Genomic DNA, 19,146 nt, shown 5'->3' on the forward strand with positions numbered 1-19,146 from the left:
TTTACATGTGGCTGACGTAGAAGGTCCACCCTTAGAGGAAGCGTTCTGGGAACGTCCACTAGCCATCGAAGTACCTCGGTGAACCATTCTCTCGCGGGCCAGAGGGGAGCAACTAACGTCAACCTTGTCCCTTCGTGAGAGGCGAACTTCTGCAGTACCTTGTTGACAATCTTGAACGGGGGGAATGCATATAGGTCTAGATGTGACCAATCTAGGAGAAAGGCATCTATATGAACTGCTGCTGGGTCCGGGATTGGTGAGCAATATATTGGGAGCCTCTTGGTCATCGAGGTTGCGAAGAGATCTATGGTTGGCTGGCCCCATGTGGCCCAAAGTCTCTTGCACACATCCTTGTGTAGGATCCATTCTGTTGGAATGATTTGTCCCTTTCGACTGAGGCAATCTGCCATGACATTCAAGCTGCCTTGGATGAACCTCGTTACTAGCGAAATGTTTAGACCTTTTGACCAGGTGAGGAGGTCCCTTGCGATCTCGTACAACGTCATAGAGTGGGTCCCTCCTTGCTTGGAGATGTACGCCAAGGCCGTGGTGTTGTCCGAGTTCACCTCCACCACTTTGCCTTGAAGGAGAGACTTGAAGCTTTTCAAGGCCAGATGAACTGCCAGTAGCTCCTTGCAGTTGATATGCATTGTCCTTTGACTTGAGTTCCAAGTTCCCGAGCATTCCCGACCGTCTAATGTCGCGCCCCAGCCTGTGTCCGATGCGTCCGAGAAGAGAACGTGGTTGGGAGTCTGAACAGCCAGGGGCAGACCCTCTCTGAGGCTGATACTGTCCTTCCACCAAGTCAGGCAAGACTTCATCTTCTCGGAAATGGGGATCGAGACCGCTTCTAGCGTCTTGTCCTTTTTCCAGTAAACAGCTAGGTGATATTGAAGAGGACGGAGGTGTAGTCTTCCTAACGATACGAACTGTTCCAGGGATGATAGGGTCCCTATCAGACTCATCCACTGCCTGACTGAACACCGTTCCTTCTTCAGCATGTTCTGGATGCATAACTGGGCTTGCCTTGTTCTGGGGGCCGACGGAAAAGCCCGAAAAGCTAGACTGTGAATCTCCATCCCTAAATACACAATAGTTTGGGATGGGACCACTCGAGACTTTTCCATATTGACAAGGAGACCCAATTCCTTGGTCAGATCTAGAGTCCACTTTAGATCCTTCAGACAGCGACGACTGGAAGAAGCTCTTAGAAGCCAGTCGTCCAAATAGAGGGAGGCTCGGATGTCCGCTAAATGAAGGAATTTGGCTACATTCCTCATCAGCCTCGTAAACACAAGAGGAGCTGTGCTGAGGCCAAAGCACAGGGCTTGAAACTGGTAGACAACCTTTTCGTAAACAAATCTCAGAAAAGGTTGGGAGTCTGGGTGGATGGGGACGTGGAAGTATGCGTCCCTTAGGTCTAAAGAGACCATCCAGTCTTCCCTTCTGACCGCTGCTAGAACGGACTTTGTGGTCTCCATGGAGAACGTCTGCTTTGTGACAAAGACATTCAGCGCACTGACGTCTAGCACCGGCCTCCACCCTCCTGTCTTCTTTGCCACTAAGAAGAGACGGTTGTAGAAGCCCGGGGTTTGATGGTCCAGGACTTTGACTACCGCTCCCTTTTCTAGTAAGAGAGACACCTCCTGTTTCAATGCTCGTCTCTTGTCTTCCTCTCTGTACCTGGGAGAGAGATCGATGGGAGACGTTGCTAGAGGGGGTTTTCGTACAAACGGGATCTTGTACCCCTCTCTGAGCAACTTCACAGATTGTGCATCTGCGCCTCTCTTCTCCCAGGTCTGCCAGAAGTTCTTGAGTCTGGCTCCCACTGCTGTCTGAAGAAGCTGGCAGTCAGACTCTGCCTTTAAAGGACTTGGTTCCTTTCTTCTTTCCACATCTCCCTTCGGCACGAGCACCTCCTCTGCTGGAGGCTCTGCCACGAAAGGGCGGAATAAATCGGGACGCTGGAGTGTCCATCCTTGGTCTAGCTGACAAGGTAGGCAAAGGGGTGGCTTTGCGAGCAGAGGACGCAACTAGGTCATGAGTGTCCTTCTGTATCAAAGAAGCAGCAATCTCCTTAATCAAGTCCTCTGGAAAGAGACACTTAGAAAGAGGAGCAAACAGAAGTTCGGATCTTTGACAAGGTGTCACTCCAGCTGACAGGAAAGAGCAAAGGTTCTCACGCTTCTTGAGGACTCCGGATACGAACGATGCAGCAAGCTCATTAGAACCGTCACGTATGGCCTTGTCCATGCAGGACATGATGAGCAAGGAAGTTTCCTTCTCTGTCGGAGAGATCTTCCTGCTTAAAGCTCCCAGACACCAGTCTAAAAAGTTGAAGACCTCAAAGGCTCTAAATATCCCTTTCAAAAGGTGGTCTAGGTCCGAAGATGACCAACATATTTTCGAGCGTCTCATGGCTAGCCTGCGGGGAGAGTCTACAAGACTTGAGAAGTCGCCCTGGGCAGAGGCAGGAACTCCCAACCCGAGAACTTCTCCCATGGCATACCAGACGCTCGATCTAGAAGAGAGTCTAGCAGGGGGAAACGTAAAGGCTGTCTTCCCTAGACTCTTTTTGGACTGCATCCATTCTCCTATCACTCGTAAAGCTCTCTTGGACGAGCGTGCGAGGACGAGTCTAGTAAAGGTAGGCGAGGATGACGGCATACCTAATACAAACTCTGACGGAGGAGAGCGCGGAGCCACAGAAACAAACTGGTCCGGAAACATCTCTTTGAACAGAGCTAGAACTTTTCTAAAGTCCAAAGAGGGTTGCGTGGACTTAGGCTCGTCAAGATCCGAATGTGGTTCATCAACGTGAGCAGCACCATCATCATCCGAAAGTCCATCATCCGAGTATTGAGGAGGAAGCGGCAATGGAGTAAGTAACGGCTGGTCAGCTGAGTCCGGTCGCACGGGTGCACGCGTGACTGAACCGGACGCAACGTCATGGAACTGTTGCCCAGTCTGTGAGCTGGCAACAACCATAGCAGCGCGGGGACGCACAGCGTCTACTCCAGACTGTCTAGCCTGATGCGAGTGAGCAGTGGCAACCACACTGGGTTGCGGAGGTTGACGCACCGCGTCAAAACAAAACCACTCTGACTGTTGTTGTGCCTCGCGAACGTCAACGGAAGGCTCCGTGCGTCGCTGAACGTCAACATGCGGCTGGCAGGGTACACTGGAACGCATGGGTGGCGGAACTCTCTCAACTGGAGTGCGCAAGAAGGTTGCCTCAGCGTCCACAGGACGCACAACCGAGTGTGTGGTTGGTTGTAGGCAAGAGGCTGGTGCAGCAGCAACCTTCTCCGCACGAAAGTCCTGCATCAGAGACGTTAATTGTGACTGCATGTTCTGCAGCAAAGACCACTTAGGGTCTGCAGGAGCAGGTGCGGCGACAGACGGTGTAACTGTCTGAGGCGGTACCGCTTTGCCTCTCTTAGGAGGTGAGCGGTCATCGGAAGACTGCAGCGAGTCCGAACTGACCCAGTGGCTACAACTGGGCTGTTGGACTTGCGCGGAAGGGACCGACTTGCGCTTTAGCGGTCGTGAGACCTTGGTCCATGGTTTCTTGCGAGAAACCTCTTCCGCAGACGAGGAATAAATGGGCTCTCTCGTCTTTGTGTGGGTGGGGCGATCTTGGGTAGATACGCCCGAAACCACAGAGGGAACGTCTGTTCGCTGACTAAAGCCTCTCGAACCCATTGGTCGTACGACATTGCTTCTCCCCTGGACTTGGGAGCTTGCAAGAGGTCCCGGACTAGGAGGACGACAGGCACGAACAGACGAACCCTCAAGCGCAACACTATCCACAACACTATCACTCACTTTATCACTTCCCACTGCACTTTTACACTTCAGCTCCTTGACGTCCGCCATGAGCTGGTTACGGTCACTAGCCAGGGACTCAACTCTCTCACCCAGAGCTTGGATGGCACGCATCATATCCGCCATCGAAGGTTCCTGAGTGCCAGAAGGGGGATTAGGAGCAACCACTACAGGGGAAGGAATAGGTTGTGGGGCATGAGGAGAGGAAAATTCAACAGAACGAGAGGAACTTCTCCTGACTCTATCTCTCTCTAGCCTACGTGTATATTTTTGGAATTCGATAAAATCGAATTCCGAAAGCCCAACGCATTCCTCACATCGATCTTCCAATTGACAGGTTTTCTCCCGACAATTGGAACAAACAGTGTGAGGATCGATAGAGGCCTTCGGAAGACGCCTTGAACAGTCCCTAGCATTACACTTCCTGAATTTTGGGACTTGAGAAGGGTCAGCCATTTTAAATTGGTCAAAGGGGAATTCAAAAACTATCCAAAGTCATCAACAAATAATCCGATATCAAAAAAAGAATGCAAGGATTTATTGAAGAGAAAGCCTGCACAGCGAAAGCTCAAAACTAGAATAGTGTACTTCACCAAATAGTTGTGAAAACAAATCCAGTTAGCAACAGCGAATTAGTAGGTCTTGCCGGTAGCACGACAGAGAGAAAATTGAGTTCTTTGTTTACAATGAGTACTGGGTATCTGGACGACAGATGGCGCTGTTGAAGTACACCCCCTACCTGCATAGCGATCGCTGGCGGATTTTTTCCGTAGAGTTTTCTGTCGAGCAGCAGAGCTGCAGCTATTATAATCCCCGGCTAAGTTAAATATTGAAAAATTACTGTACATATATTAAAGTAATATACACTACAGTATCAGTCAGTATTAGGTTACAGTACAGTATTACTAGATAGGAACAACTTTTGTCATACAGAGCAGTAAGGGGATAATGACGACTCGGTAAAACTTTACCTTAGCATAATGCTGTACTGTAACCTTAAGGTTTCCAGTACGTAGTGTACATGTGTGCAAATGTACTGTATAATGTAGATATGATTCTAAACTGTTGTAGAAACCAAATTAAAACAATATTAGGCAGTATTTACTGTGTTAATCATCAGCTCGGACACCCGCTCCTGGCAAGGTGGCAGTGACCTTTTAGGATAGGAGTTAGCCCACCCTAGTGCAGCATTTATTCGCAAAAATTCCATTTTTGCGCCTGTGTCTGTAACCTAACCATAGCGCAGAAGGAAGCCTGACTGCAGTACAGTATATATGGTACTGTATATCTCGTATTTGCACAGTATCACTGTATACTGTATGTATTGTATTATTTTCCATTTATTATTGCATTATGTTCTAATAACTACTTAATTTACAGGTATTACAGTTATAATTGGTATACTGAATGATTCCCATGTATTTGGCCATATATCATAGTGGTTATAGCTTTCTTATATAATTTAATGTAGTATTTTTGTAGGCTTGGAACAAAGTAGGCGATTTACCTGTAAATCGTGACTCATAATAAGAAAAATTCACGAAGCGAAAGCCACTGCGGAAGGAATCAATTTTGTATCTGGAGGCATTACTGTATCTTGATAATAATTATTTCTTTCCTATAAACAAACAAAAAACTCTCTCTCTCTCTCTCATATATTCAATTTCATTTCGGAAGCATTATTGCATTCTAGAAAATTACAATTATTTAAATACTTAAATTGTGCTTTAATAAACCATTTATGTACTTATGTTTCAAATTTCGGATGTATTTTATCAATCTCAGTATTTTGGATGCCGTGATCAGATCGGCACACACACACTTGCTTACAAATTGTACAGCCTATATGATTATGTTTCACCTATAACTGATCATAGACTTTGTGTCTCTAATGTACAGTAAACAGCTAGAAAATTATATAATATACTATATGAAAATAAGTGGAATTTGATGATTTGATAAAATATTGTAATATTTCAGTTTAGTGACATCGGAGATACTGTATGGACATGAGTCGTGGTATGATAATGAAACATTATCCAACAAATTTTGTAGGTTTGAGAACAAAGCCCTCAGAAGAATATTGGGAGTTAAATGGCAGGACAAGATTAGAAATGAAACTAAAGAGATGATGAGGGGTAGATGGAGATGGTTTGGCATGCTCTTTGTACTTTCCAAGAGAAATTAGTTCACCAGACTTTCGACTGAGCTCCAGAAGGCAATAGAAGGGTTGGAAGACCCAGACCTACTTGGCTGAGGACTATGAAGCGTGAAGTAGGAGATGACGAATGGAGAAGTATTGATTTAAAAGCTGAAGATAGAGACAACTGGCGAAATCTAACTGAGGCTCTTTGCATCAATATGCGTAGGAGGAGATGATGATGATTGTAACTTTACAAAATACAAATTTTATTGAAATTTATCAAAAGTCAGTGATATCTAGAGCTGGCTGTTAGATTTTTTCTTTAGTAGCTATAAAATTCAAGTTCATACATTTAACATTCCCAAGATTAAGAGGGTAATACCAACCATTTTCTAAACATCTAAGGTGTACTTGAAGACTTCCCAATAAAAAAGGTTTCTGATGGTGTTCTTTCTTTATAATGCCAAACATATACATAAATAAATATGCTAAATATCAGTTACTACTTTAATAAAGAGGGTTACTGTAACTTGAAATTATCATGCAGTTGTAATTGTCCTTATCTGGACAAGAAAAAAAAAATATGTAAAACAATTTATACTCACAATGGTGGTTCTTTAACTTCAATTGTGGGTGAAGGAACCTTGAAACTCTTTGATCTTAACTGAGTCTTAGGTCCCAAACCAAGACGATCTTTCATAGATGTTGCCTTGACACTTTGGCGTCTCAGTTTTTTCATCACATCTCGCCTAAAGTCATGGAAAACTAAGGCTTCTAGTTCCTGAAGTCGCCGCATTTCCTGTTCTATAGTTGATGCAGATGCACCTAGAGTTTTTAGATCATTAACAGTTTTTGCTTGCTCATTCATCTCAATTTCTAGCAATTTGGCTCTCTGACGTGCATCCAGGTTGGGATCAAATATAAAAGCTGGAAGACTCTCATTGAACCCTGTCTGACGTCGTCCAAGACCCGAATCTTGCTGTATGGTAGAAATAAAAAGTTTAGTAAATATGCTGGGCATTTGCCTTATACAATTTTGTAATATCAAGTTACATTTACTATATGTTACTCTTTCAGACAATAATTAATAACCAAAGTGATGTTTACAGAGAATTAAAATAAAGATTTAAAACTTTGAGGGCCTTGCTTCATTCTATGCTATAGTTTTTAAAAATATACTATACTGTAGATTCTTAAATAGAATACCCAAGTTCTAAAGACCATAAAAGAAAAGACCAAAAATACAGTCTTTATCGGCAGCCTTACAAACATGAAAATTTGTATCCTCTATAGTATTTTGGGCACTAGTACTATAGTCAATTTTAATTTGATTTATAATATGTAAAGAACTCTGAAGCCGCTATTACACAGCAACATTTCAGTCAACCATTGGCGTCTTTGTCGAGTTTGGCTGACCAAAACATAATTTTTTTCCAACTCAACTTCACTCATCGTTGTTAACCTAAAAGCACTTGGCTCAACAAAATTGGATATAGAAAATGTAAAAAAAAGGATAACTCGTCTATTCGAATGTTATTGTATATTTTCGATCAGCTGTATGCCATCTGAGTTGTCGGACTCATTAGAAAGTGATGACGAACCAGTGGGCTACGGAGATGAAGGTAGTGGTAATTAAGAAGATATACAGGGTCAACCAGCTCTGTGGAAACCGACTCGTTGTAGTTACAGCAAGAAGCAACCATATACGGTGAAATAGCAATGAGTTTGCTACAGTATTTCTGGAAATATAAGGAATCGCTGCAGGAATGTGAGATTTATTGTATTGAAACAATGATTTTTTGTTATTCAGCCATTATAAGATGAAGTTGAAAGGATTTAATTCAAATCTTAGATTATACAGCTATCAAAACATGATCATCAACATTACTAGACTGCGATGTTTACATGATCAGCTGATTGACTTGTTGGTTGGTTCTTTCACCGCTTGACGAAAAAATGCCTCCCGACCGTCGGACCGTATAATTAAAAATGTCGGGTGAGCACTGAAAATGAGCGACAAAACAACTTATGCTACCTGAAAAAAACTGCTGTGTAATAGCTCCTTAATTTACTATAAATTCAATTACCATATTGTTGACATTACAATATCAATAAACTGCAAACGCTATAATAACAATAACATGAGGACAAAAAGACTCAAAATTCAAAAGGATACCATCTCTGAAATTGACCCACTGGTATTTATCAGTCATTTAGTCTGGAATTATGCCTGCATGCTTCTACTGACTAAATAGCTGCATTATACATATACTGCTATGGTTCCAGGATTCTAAGAATATAAGAGCACATCAGCTCTGCAAATATAAAACAAGTTACTTAATTCCTGTTCTATCTCACCTTTCTTTCCAGCTCATGCAATGAAATATTGAATAGGAAGGAATCAGTGACTTTTCAAGATGTAAACTTCAATTTCTGATTTTACTCCTATGCTAGTAACAAACAAAATACCATTTTACTGAAGAGTTCTTGAGTGTACATGCTAGACTAAATTTTGTAAGAAAACTTTGCATCCATTTAGATGGCTTTCCATCTTTATTATGCAAATTCCAAGCCATCAATTTCATGTACTCCATCATTTGTTTAATTGACCTGGAGTATTATTAATCTTGTGTCTAGTTTGCAGTGCTAATCCTTACCCAAGGTATTAGTGTCTAATACCCTGTCTTCTAATTATGGCCAATTTATAAATGGAGTATTTGATACAAATAATTTCAAAAGCAGAAGACATACCTTACATCCTGAAACTGTCCTACATACATAAAACATGCCTGAAGAAAATTAACACCAAATCTGGATAGAGATAAAGATGACCTTTACTCCTGACCAGCGTAGATAGAATGAGTAAAAGTGTACCCAATATCCCTAGAAGCAGTGTCTACTTAGCTGTACAAGTCATGACACTGCTGGATAGCTCAGTGGAAAGGGATAGGGGGCTTAGTGAGACAAGAGAAATGTTTTCAGGTTAAGAACATCACTCTTAGATATTAGCCTTGTGATTAACAGGTAAGCTTCATCAAAATAATACTTATTTCCTTCATGGATTTCTATATAAATTGGCAAAACTCTACTTGCCTGAGAGGTGGAATGGTCGGCCCGATCATCATCATCATCCGAATTATAATTTGTTTGTGTTATAGCAGTGTCAGGTGCACCAGTCAGCATTGTTAAGGTTCTTGCAAGTGCACTGAGGTGTTTCCCAATGTTGACATCCAAATGCAAGTCTACTCCTTCCATCTGCCATTGAACATTCAGGAGCCATTTGGCATTTTCCGCTGTGACAAATATAAGTTAAAATTTAAAACTTATTTTAAATACATAAAATTACTATTGTTTTATGCCATTAATCTATATAATACAAGTTGTTTATCCCTAAAGTTAAAATACTTAATAATTTGCACTTGTATTTTAAATTCTTTTTAGTATGTGCAAAACCGGCAGACTTTTTATATTTTTTCAGCTTTAAGCATTATTCATTATACAAAATAAGTCTCATTAAATAATAGGTATGTATGTGCTACTGAATTCCAACACTTGTCTTACAAGTATTTCAGGCCAAGTTTTCTCCCTGTACACCAGTTTATTCTAGCTGACCTTGGTTAATTCATATCAATACTGAAGACAATCATATCCTTGTTAATATTATTACCCTTGAGAAGTTTTTAGTGTAAATAATAACAGAAAACTTCAAAACAGAGGAGATTTTTCTTTTGAAGAATTTCTCTGATTGTCTAACTATGAATCTACTTTATCTTCATTTATCAATAAATAGTGAAAAATATATTTTTGAAATAAGTTGGCAAATGATGGTAAGAAAGTTCCATACCTTTATCAGAGTGGCCAGCAACAGTACGGCTGCAAACCTCATAAGTTCCTTCTGACACAGTACACAAATTAATAGTGGCATCTTTGAAATCTGGCTTCCAGTCATCTAAGCTGGTTTCAAATTCAGGAGCAAATCGCATGCAAAATCCTTTGAATCTAGCCTTGCAAACTAGTGATCCCGAGTTGCAAGCAGATATGATTGTACTTTCAAGAGTAACCACCAATGCATCACGTGTTTCAGTGGAGTCTACTTGATGACTCACCTGCAAATTACAAAATTAAATAAAAATTTGTTCACCTTATATGCCGGCCTATAAGATGCACAGTCATATAAGACACACCCTCATTTCAGCAGCTCAGATTCAAGAAAATAGTTTTTAGTGTATTTAAGCATATATTGTTGAAAACAGTCTACCTGTACATTACACAAGCAGAAACATACCGTATGTTCCCACACATAAAACACCTTCAGACAATACAAAGTAAAAAATTAAGTCATATTTGAATGAATTTGGGTCATATCTGCTGTATAAGATGACTGGTGAATTACAAAACCATCAGTGCATAGGCTAGCTTTTGTTGTATACTTAAAAATCCAAAATAAATTAAAGACCATTTCATTTCATACTTTTGCTAAACGCAACTTAAAACCGAAACCACTGCTTTGTTTACGTTTCATCACCGATCATAACAAACAAACGAACTCATTTACACATCTGTGTATAAGTAAGCTTTTGCAGCAACAGATACCTTACCAAGTATTGGTTATGTAATAATAATGTCATTATCAATTTTGTTTTACTTATTTTATCCTTAGTAATTCATAAAACCTGTAAATGAAATAAGAGCAATTTTATATCAAGTTTCTCCTAATAAACACTTGCCTAAAACAGAAAACGTTGTTTTGTTTACGTTTCATCGCCGATCATAACGAACATACAAACACATTTACACATGCAAGTGATAACTGACGATACTAGGAACTTTTAGTAAAGATGTTATTACAAATATTTTACTTGCCATATCCCTAAAAATTTCTACACGTCGCATAAGAGGAAAACCATTTTGTTTGCGTTTAGTCAACAATAAACAAAGTACCGCTAATGACAGTATGATGTGACAGAGAAGATGGTGCCTAATTGAAGGAAGAGTGGGAATAATTCAAATCTTGGTGGATTTTTAATGAAAAATAAATATACTTTGACTATTACTGTTATTAACGATACCATTTAGGTTACCAAAGATTAAGGAAAAAGAAAGTTAAAAGGCTGCTGAGAACGCAACCATACCTCAATGTTTACATTTTGTCAGACAATGTTTATATGTAAATGCAAGTCACACTATTTCAGATTAAATTGCTTTTATTTAAAAAAATTCATTTTTAAAGCACCGGTAATAATACAATAATACCAACAATAAAAATAAAATAAAGATGTATAGAGTTTAGGGCAGGTAAAATTACCGAGCGTAAGCTGGGTTAGATTAACCTAGTCCTACAGTAGGTCTCAAACTTTAACTACAATGTATAAGAAGCAGGGCAATTTTTTAGCCAAATTTCAGGAAAAAAATCCATCCTAAATGCCATCAAATACGGTGCATAAAACTCTACGCATGGAACACCTAAGAAAAAGGAATTAGCGATGATTGAATCCAATGACATGGGAAATACAGTCTACAGTATGTCTTAAATATGAACCTTACCATCACAACAACCTATTATACTTGTTACTTGCGTAAATATGAAAAAAAAAAAATGTTTTTGCTATAAAATGAATTGTTTTCATTAAAAATACTATCTGAAATAAAAAATATAGATGTTCTAGCCAAAAATGCAAACACATGAATTTCCAAAATTTCAAGTAGAGGTAATACGACCAGAAGATTTAGAGAGAGAGAGAGAGAGAGAGAGAGAGAGAGAGAGAGAGAGAGAGAGAGAGAGAGAGAGAGAGAGAGAGAGAGAGAGAGAGATACAAAATATTGATGTTCTAGTAAAAAATGCAAAAATATGAATTTTCAAAATTCCAAGCAGAGGTCATACTACCAAAAGATTTACAATTACTAGAGAGAGAGAGAGAGAGAGAGAGAGAGAGAGAGAGAGAGAGAGAGAGAGAGAGAGAGAGAGAGAGAGAGAGAGAGAGAGAGAGAGTGCACTTTAATTCTATTCAATCAAGAATTTTTAATATTGACCAATACCCTTCGACACGTTGTGATGGTGTATAGATAAATATTGTATACCATACAATGTGGCCGCGGGGGCATAAAACAATTAGAATAGCGCCAACGTTATCCCTGCGTGTCGTAAAAGGCGACTAAAAGGGACGGGACGAGGGGGCTGGGAACCCCCTCTCCTGAATTGAAATTCCTGTGAGACATCATCAAAGAGATGGAGCTGGGGGGAGAGTGACTGCTCCCCGCACTCTAGTTTTGGGGTGTTTGAATGTGCGTGGATGTAGTACGATAGAGAGTAAAAGATGTGAGATTGGAAGTATGTTTAGAAGTAGAAGGATGGATGTATTGGCCTTGTGTGAGACAAAGATGAAAGGAAAGGGTGAAGTGATGTTTGGTGAAATGTCTGGTAGAGTGTCTGGGATTGAAAGGGGAAGAGCGAGAGAGGGTGTGGCTTTATTGCTGAGTGAATGGATGACAGGTAAAGTAGTGGAATGGAAGGAGATATCATCTAGGTTAATGTGGGTAAGGGTTAGGTTGGGTAGGGAATGTTGGGCGTTTGTCAGTGCGTATGGGCCAGGTAGTGAGAAAAGTGAAGAAGAGCGGAATGAGTTCTGGAATGAATTAACTAGGTGTGTAGAAGGACTGGGTAGAAGGAATTATGTAGTTGTTATGGGTGACTTAAATGCTAGAGTGGGCGCTGGAGAGGTAGAAGGTGTCATTGGGAAGTATGGCGTACCAGGTGAAAATGAGAGTGGTGAGAGACTGGTAGATATGTGTGTTGAACAAGAGATGGTAATAAGTGCTAGCTTTTTTAAAAAGAAAGATAAAAATAAGTATACATGGGTAAGAGTGGCAAATGGAAGAGTAGTAGAAAGGGCATTAATGGATTATGTGTTGATAACTAAAAGAATGTTTGGAAGATTGAAAGACGTGCACGTGTTTAGGGGTATGGCTAACGGTATGTCTGATCATTTTTTGGTGGAAGGAAAATTAGTTGTAGCAAAAGAGTGGGGGAATAGAGTAGGTGGATGTAAAAGGGAGCTAGTGAGGGTTGAAGAGCTAATAAAACCGGGGGTAAAAAGTAAATATCAGGAAAGGTTGAAAATGGCATATGACGAGGTGAGAGTAAGAGAAACTGGTAATTTAGAGGAGGAGTGGAAGTTAGCAAAAGAAAATTTTGTTGGGATTGCAAGTGATGTATGTGGCAAGAAGGTTGTTGGAGGCAGCATGAGGAAGGGCAGTGAATGGTGGAATGAAGGAGTGAAGGTAAAAGTGGAAGAGAAAAAGAGGGCTTTTGAAGAATGGCTGCAGAGTAATAGTATAGAGAAGTATGAAAAATATAGAGAGAATAAGGTGGAAGTAAAGCGCAAGGTACGTGAGGCAAAGAGGGCAGCTGACCTGAGGTGGGGTCAGGGACTGGGTCAGTCATATGAAGAGAATAAGAAGAAGTTTTGGAAAGAAGTGAAGAGAGTAAGGAAGGCCGGCGCAAGAATTGAAGAGACAGTGAAAGATGGAAATGGAAGGTTGTTAAAAGGAGAGGAGGCAAGGAAAAGGTGGGCGGAATATTTTGAAAGTTTGCTGAATGTTGAGGATGATAGGGAGGCAGATATAATTGCTGTTCCAGGTGTTGAGGTGCCAGTGATGGGAGATGAGAATGAGAGAGAGATTACAATAGAGGAAGTGAGGAGAGCACTAGATGAAACGAGAGTAGGAAAAGCATCTGGTATGGATGGTGTGAAAGCTGAGATGTTGAAGGAAGAGGGTGTGACTGTACTTGAATGGTTGGTGAGATTGTTTAATGTGTGTTTTGTGTTGTCAATGGTACCAGTAGATTGGGTCTGTGCATGTATTGTACCACTATATAAGGGTAAGGGAGATGTGCATGAGTGTTGTAATTCAAGAGGTATTAGTTTGTTGAGTGTAGTTGGAAAAGTGTATGGTAGAGTACTGATTAATAGGATTAAGGATAAAACAGAGAATGCAATCTTGGAAGTACAGGGTGGTTTTAGAAGAGGTAGGGGTTGTATGAATCAGATTTTTACAGTTAGGCAGATATGCGAGAAATATTTAGCAAAAGGTAAGGAGGTGTATGTTGCGTTTATGGATCTGGAGAAAGCATATGATAGAGTTGATAGGGAAGCAATGTGGAATGTGATGAGGTTATATGGAGTTGGTGGAAGGTTGTTGCAAGCAGTGAAAAGTTTCTACAAAGGTAGTAAAGCATGTGTTAGAATAGGAAATGAAGTGAGCGATTGGTTTCCGGTGAGAGTGGGGCTGAGACAGGGATGTGTGATGTCGCCGTGGTTGTTTAACTTGTATGTTGATGGAGTGGTGAGAGAGGTGAATGCTCGAGTGCTTGGACGAGGATTAAAACTGGTAGGCGAGAATGACCATGAATGGGAGGTAAATCAGTTGTTGTTTGCGGATGATACTGTACTGGTAGCAGACACAGAAGAGAAGCTTGACCGACTAGTGACAGAATTTGGAAGTGTGTGTGAGAGAAGGAAGTTGAGAGTTAATGTGGGTAAGAGTAAGGTTATGAGATGTACGAGAAGGGAAGGTGGTGCAAGGTTGAATGTCATGTTGAATGGAGAGTTACTTGAGGAGGTGGATCAGTTTAAGTACTTGGGGTCTGTTGTTGCAGCAAATGGTGGAGTGGAAGCAGATGTACGTCAGAGAGTCAATGAAGGTTGCAAAGTGTTGGGGGCAGTTAAGGGAGTAGTAAAAAATAGAGGGTTGGGCATGAATGTAAAGAGAGTTCTATATGAGAAAGTGATTGTACCAACTGTGATGTATGGATCGGAGTTGTGGGGAATGAAAGTGATGGAGAGACAGAAATTGAATGTGTTTGAGATGAAGTGTCTGAGGAGTATGGCTGGTGTATCTTGAGTTGATAGGGTTAGGAACGAAGTGGCGAGGGTGAGAACGGGTGTAAGAAATGAGTTAGCGGCTAGAGTGGATATGAATGAGTTGAGGTGGTTTGGCCATGTTGAGAGAATGGAAAATGGCTGTCTGCTAAAGAAGGTGATGAATGCAAGAGTTGATGGGAGAAGTACAAGAGGAAGGCCAAGGTTTGGGTGGATGGATGGTGTGAAGAAAGCTCTGGGTGATAGGAGGATAGATGTGAGAGAGGCAAGAGAGCGTGCTAGAAATAGGAATGAATGGCGAGCGATTGTGACGCAGTTCCGGTAGGCCCTGCTGCTTCCTCCGGTGCCTTAGATGACTGCGGAGGTAGCAGCAGTAGGGGACTCAGCAGTATGAAGCTTCATCTGTGGTGGAAATGTGGGAGGTTGGGCTGTGGCACCCTAGCAGTACCAGCTGAACTCGGCTGAGTCCCTGGTTAGGCTGGAGGAACGTAGAGAGTAGAGGTCCCCTTTTTTGTTTTGTTTCTTGTTGATGTCGGCTACCCCCCAAAATTGGGGGAAGTGCCTTTGGTATATGTATGTATACAGTATGAATAACAATGTTGCATATCTTTAATGGCCAAAGAACTATAAAAATAAAAATGAGTATAAACATAAGTGGTATGGCCCATTACTCTACTTTAATTCAGGAAAATTTATAAGTAGTGTATTTGCAAGAGCATAGACTCTATGAAGATGCGATATGCAGTCTATAGAAGTCCATGCTGTACAGAATAAGCATTGAAACATTTAAATTAACAGAATAATTAATTTTATATAAATATCTCTAAGGTAATGAGCTGCAGAAGTGTATTAAATTTGTAAAAACATATATAGTACAAATATTACAAAACTTACTGTCCGGCATGGATTTAGGGGCAAACAAATGCCAATGTCATCAACAGTGAGCTGTAGATAAACATTGCTCTTGATATGTGCAGCAGAAGATAATGAAGAAAACTGGGGAACTTTTTCAAACACTTGTTGAGTAGCTGTCAGGACTTCCTGGAAAATATAATATAAGGATATAAAAAGGTTTCTAACATGCAGAAAACTAAATTCTTAATAACACATTATAACATTCCTTCCAAAAATAACCAAAATGATGGATGTGATAAGTTTTCAAAAACTTCTAAACACTGACCTTTACTTATTCAACTTAACCCTTTTACCCCCAGGCTCTTTGGAAATTTCCAACCCTTAACCCCCAAGGGGTTATTTTTTCCCCAGCACATTTTGCAGTATATTTTTTTTAAATTGCTCTAACAGCCTTAATTTTTGTCATAGAGAGGTCAGGTTGGTCTCATTCTCTTGGAAAATGCCTGCATTTTCTCAAAAAATTATCAAAAATATGAAAAAAAAAATTTGCTATAGCATTTTTTTGCAAGGACCTACCAGTACGTCCATGGGGGTAAAGGGATGAGTTTTGTGAAACGTACCAGTACGTCCTTTGGGGGTAAAAGGGTTAATGTCTTCACATCTATTTTAAATATTTCATTTGAATTAGAATACTATATTTTGGAAATTTTGAAAATTATGTTTTATTGAGTGGCCATAAATCTATAACTTCATAAGTTTCTATATGTTACTTTAGTATATTCACTATTCGCAGATGTCAGAGCACCTATCTAAATAAATGCTTAACTGTATTTTCTTTATCTAAAAAAAAACATTTATTTATACATGCAGTTCACCTTGATTACTCCTGATATTATTTACCTACTTTTTTAATGATATGTTAAGAGTATTGCCCTGAAACAGTTGTATGAATTTAATCCCCTGTATACTAATTTAAACGTACAGTAAAGCATTTTGTCTTGAACTGATTATTATTATTACATAGCGCAATCCTAATGGTCGCTGTAATTTAAAAAAGAAAACAGAAACATTCTTTCCCAAAAAGTACGAAGTATCTGATTTCAGAATAAAGTAGTTCTAATTTAAAATTAGGTTTTCCCCAATCTTCAATTGTTACTACATATAAAAAAAGACAGACTTAAGACTTGAGGCTTCTTTTGTCATAACATGACAAACCAGTTGGGGACTGCAACCAATGCAGAAAGGTTGAGGAACTACAGGGCTACCATCTCTCTAAGGCTGAAATTAAGTGTTAATAATCTGGGGAAGATTTATTCCAATAAGGGAGATATATAACATATAGTGCATAATTTTGCTCATTTGAGTAATGAAAAAATGCATTCCTGTTTTTTTTTGAGGGGGGGTAGAATTGATTCTATTGAAAATGAAAGATTTCTTGATAGATGAGCAAAACTAATTGTCTGAAGTGGAATACATTAGTTAAAAAATACAAAATTAGAGTGTAGATGCTGCTAATTATGTAGGTGTGATAATCCTAGTACAATATTGTATAGTTTATAGTGACGATAAACTGATATCATTAGATGATGTGTCTAGTGATATGTGACAGACATTTCCTTATTCCCTTAATAAAAGCAATAGTATATGAAAAGTAAGAAATTATGAAAACCCTTTTCTATATCAAAATAATTTTCCTATGTACATATAACCGCTCTTAGTTTGTCCAGAAATTCCAGCAATTTCATTTGCAGACTATGAAAATAACAGAAGATGGAGAAATCACCAAAAGATAAACACAACACAGTAGCTTGGTTAAAGAGTTTCATCCATTCTGGGAGCAAGCTCTCAATTACCTTGTTGAGCGAGGCTCTTTGTTCAGTCCAATATTCATATGCATTTTTGTAGTTTAACCAGACCAGTACAGCTCGATCTACAGCAACAGGCTGAACACAGACTAATGGTCTTGTTAAGGTTATTAGTACTACCTCTCCATCATCTCCTACAGTCATCATCTCGTTGTATAAAGCATTACGAAGACCTGAAAATTGATAGTCTCAACAAAAAACTGTACAACTAAGAACATTATTCTAGGAAAACCTAAACAGGGCTCAATAATCATAAATTTCTCCAAAAATTTACCATTAAATGCACTGTACTAATGTAAACCTTATTCAATTGTAATTACATGATAAGCATAAAAAAATTTAAGGTTAATTTGTATTTTTTCCTTGTTACATACACCCGAGTCCTTTAGAATAGGGATGTATGTTCAGCAGTGCTGGAACAGTCATAGAATTGTTAATAAGGCTGTTGGACATTGAAAGGTGGTGCAAGGAAGATGCCCACCCAACTGTCATAGTAAAGTCACTCTTGTTCATAGACCTAGGCCTGACAGGGATGGTCAAGGTAGGAAATTAATTTAATGGATTCAGGTTTGTATTCATAGGAAAAATAAAAATAACATTTCAAATCTTTGTAATTAGTTCCTATGAATATACATACCTTTCATTCTTCAAAATAGGAAAACCTACTCACAGGTGGGAGGAAGCCCCAAAACACCAAACTGTAGTGTAATTTTATTCCTTGGACATGTCATCCTTCTCGGTCCTGTATGGAAGCGAGGAAGGTAGCTCCAGCAACCTCCTAACAGCTAATCATATGGATATAGAAGCTGTTGGGGCCTTGGCTAGTGCTAGCCTTATAATAAAACTAGTAATAGGACATGAACAGCCTGTCTCCCTAACAGTGATATGAACCAGTTTCAAACCAGGATTATTATGAGAAATGTTTGGCAAGATACTGATCCACTCTGCCCCTTGTAAAGGGGATGGAGTTCTTTTATGGCAGATGTAGTCTGCAAGAAACTTGTTTCATCGTGTAACTCACCAGCATGAAACAGTTGCTGTAGAAGAGAACAAGAAAGATAACAGAGCCGGTCAATCTACATTACCTTGAGGCTTACATCCAATGCGTTACCTTATACGGGATGCATATTAAGTCCTGTGTGGGAGCTGGGAGTGCTACACAACCATGTATTGAGCATCCAGCACAGGGGTCCAAAGGTCTGTTGGCAATGTCTGAAAGGTACAGAGAGATAAGGAAATCCAACACCTTCAGACGCACTTTTACCTTCAAATACGCCATATGTAAATCGTTACACAGCCATCATGATTGGGCTTGTGAGTTCTTTTTTGAGATGGCAATGGTATACACTGACCAAAGTTACATCTGCCAGAAGGAGCAGCTTCTGGACACTTCCTCTTTATTCTTGCTGGGGCTAATAAGACGGCTGTCATACATGCACTCAAGGTGTCAAGTAGAACTCCACAAGTAGCAGTGCAGTGCCCTGTCATGACACCTGGCAGCTTTGTGTCAACCTACACCAAGATGCATATAAGGTTAAGACTGACTGCTACTGGGTCTTCCTCACACAGTCTGTGA

At 40.0% G+C, this 19,146-nt stretch overlaps 1 protein-coding gene across 1 annotated transcript in view; it reads right to left on the reverse strand.

Annotated features, from left to right (window-relative positions):
• Positions 1-19,146, reverse strand: part of tweek (transmembrane protein KIAA1109 homolog tweek) — a 789,520-nt gene that overhangs the window by 212,697 nt on the left and 557,677 nt on the right. The window contains 5 exon segments of the mRNA XM_068348609.1: positions 6,577-6,950; positions 9,065-9,264; positions 9,816-10,077; positions 15,745-15,891; positions 17,559-17,743. Of these exon segments, the coding sequence (XP_068204710.1) occupies positions 6,577-6,950; positions 9,065-9,264; positions 9,816-10,077; positions 15,745-15,891; positions 17,559-17,743 (1,168 nt within the window).

This window comes from Palaemon carinicauda, chromosome 24 (assembly GCF_036898095.1).
Source record: "Palaemon carinicauda isolate YSFRI2023 chromosome 24, ASM3689809v2, whole genome shotgun sequence".
NCBI classification, from domain to species: domain Eukaryota; kingdom Metazoa; phylum Arthropoda; class Malacostraca; order Decapoda; family Palaemonidae; genus Palaemon; species Palaemon carinicauda.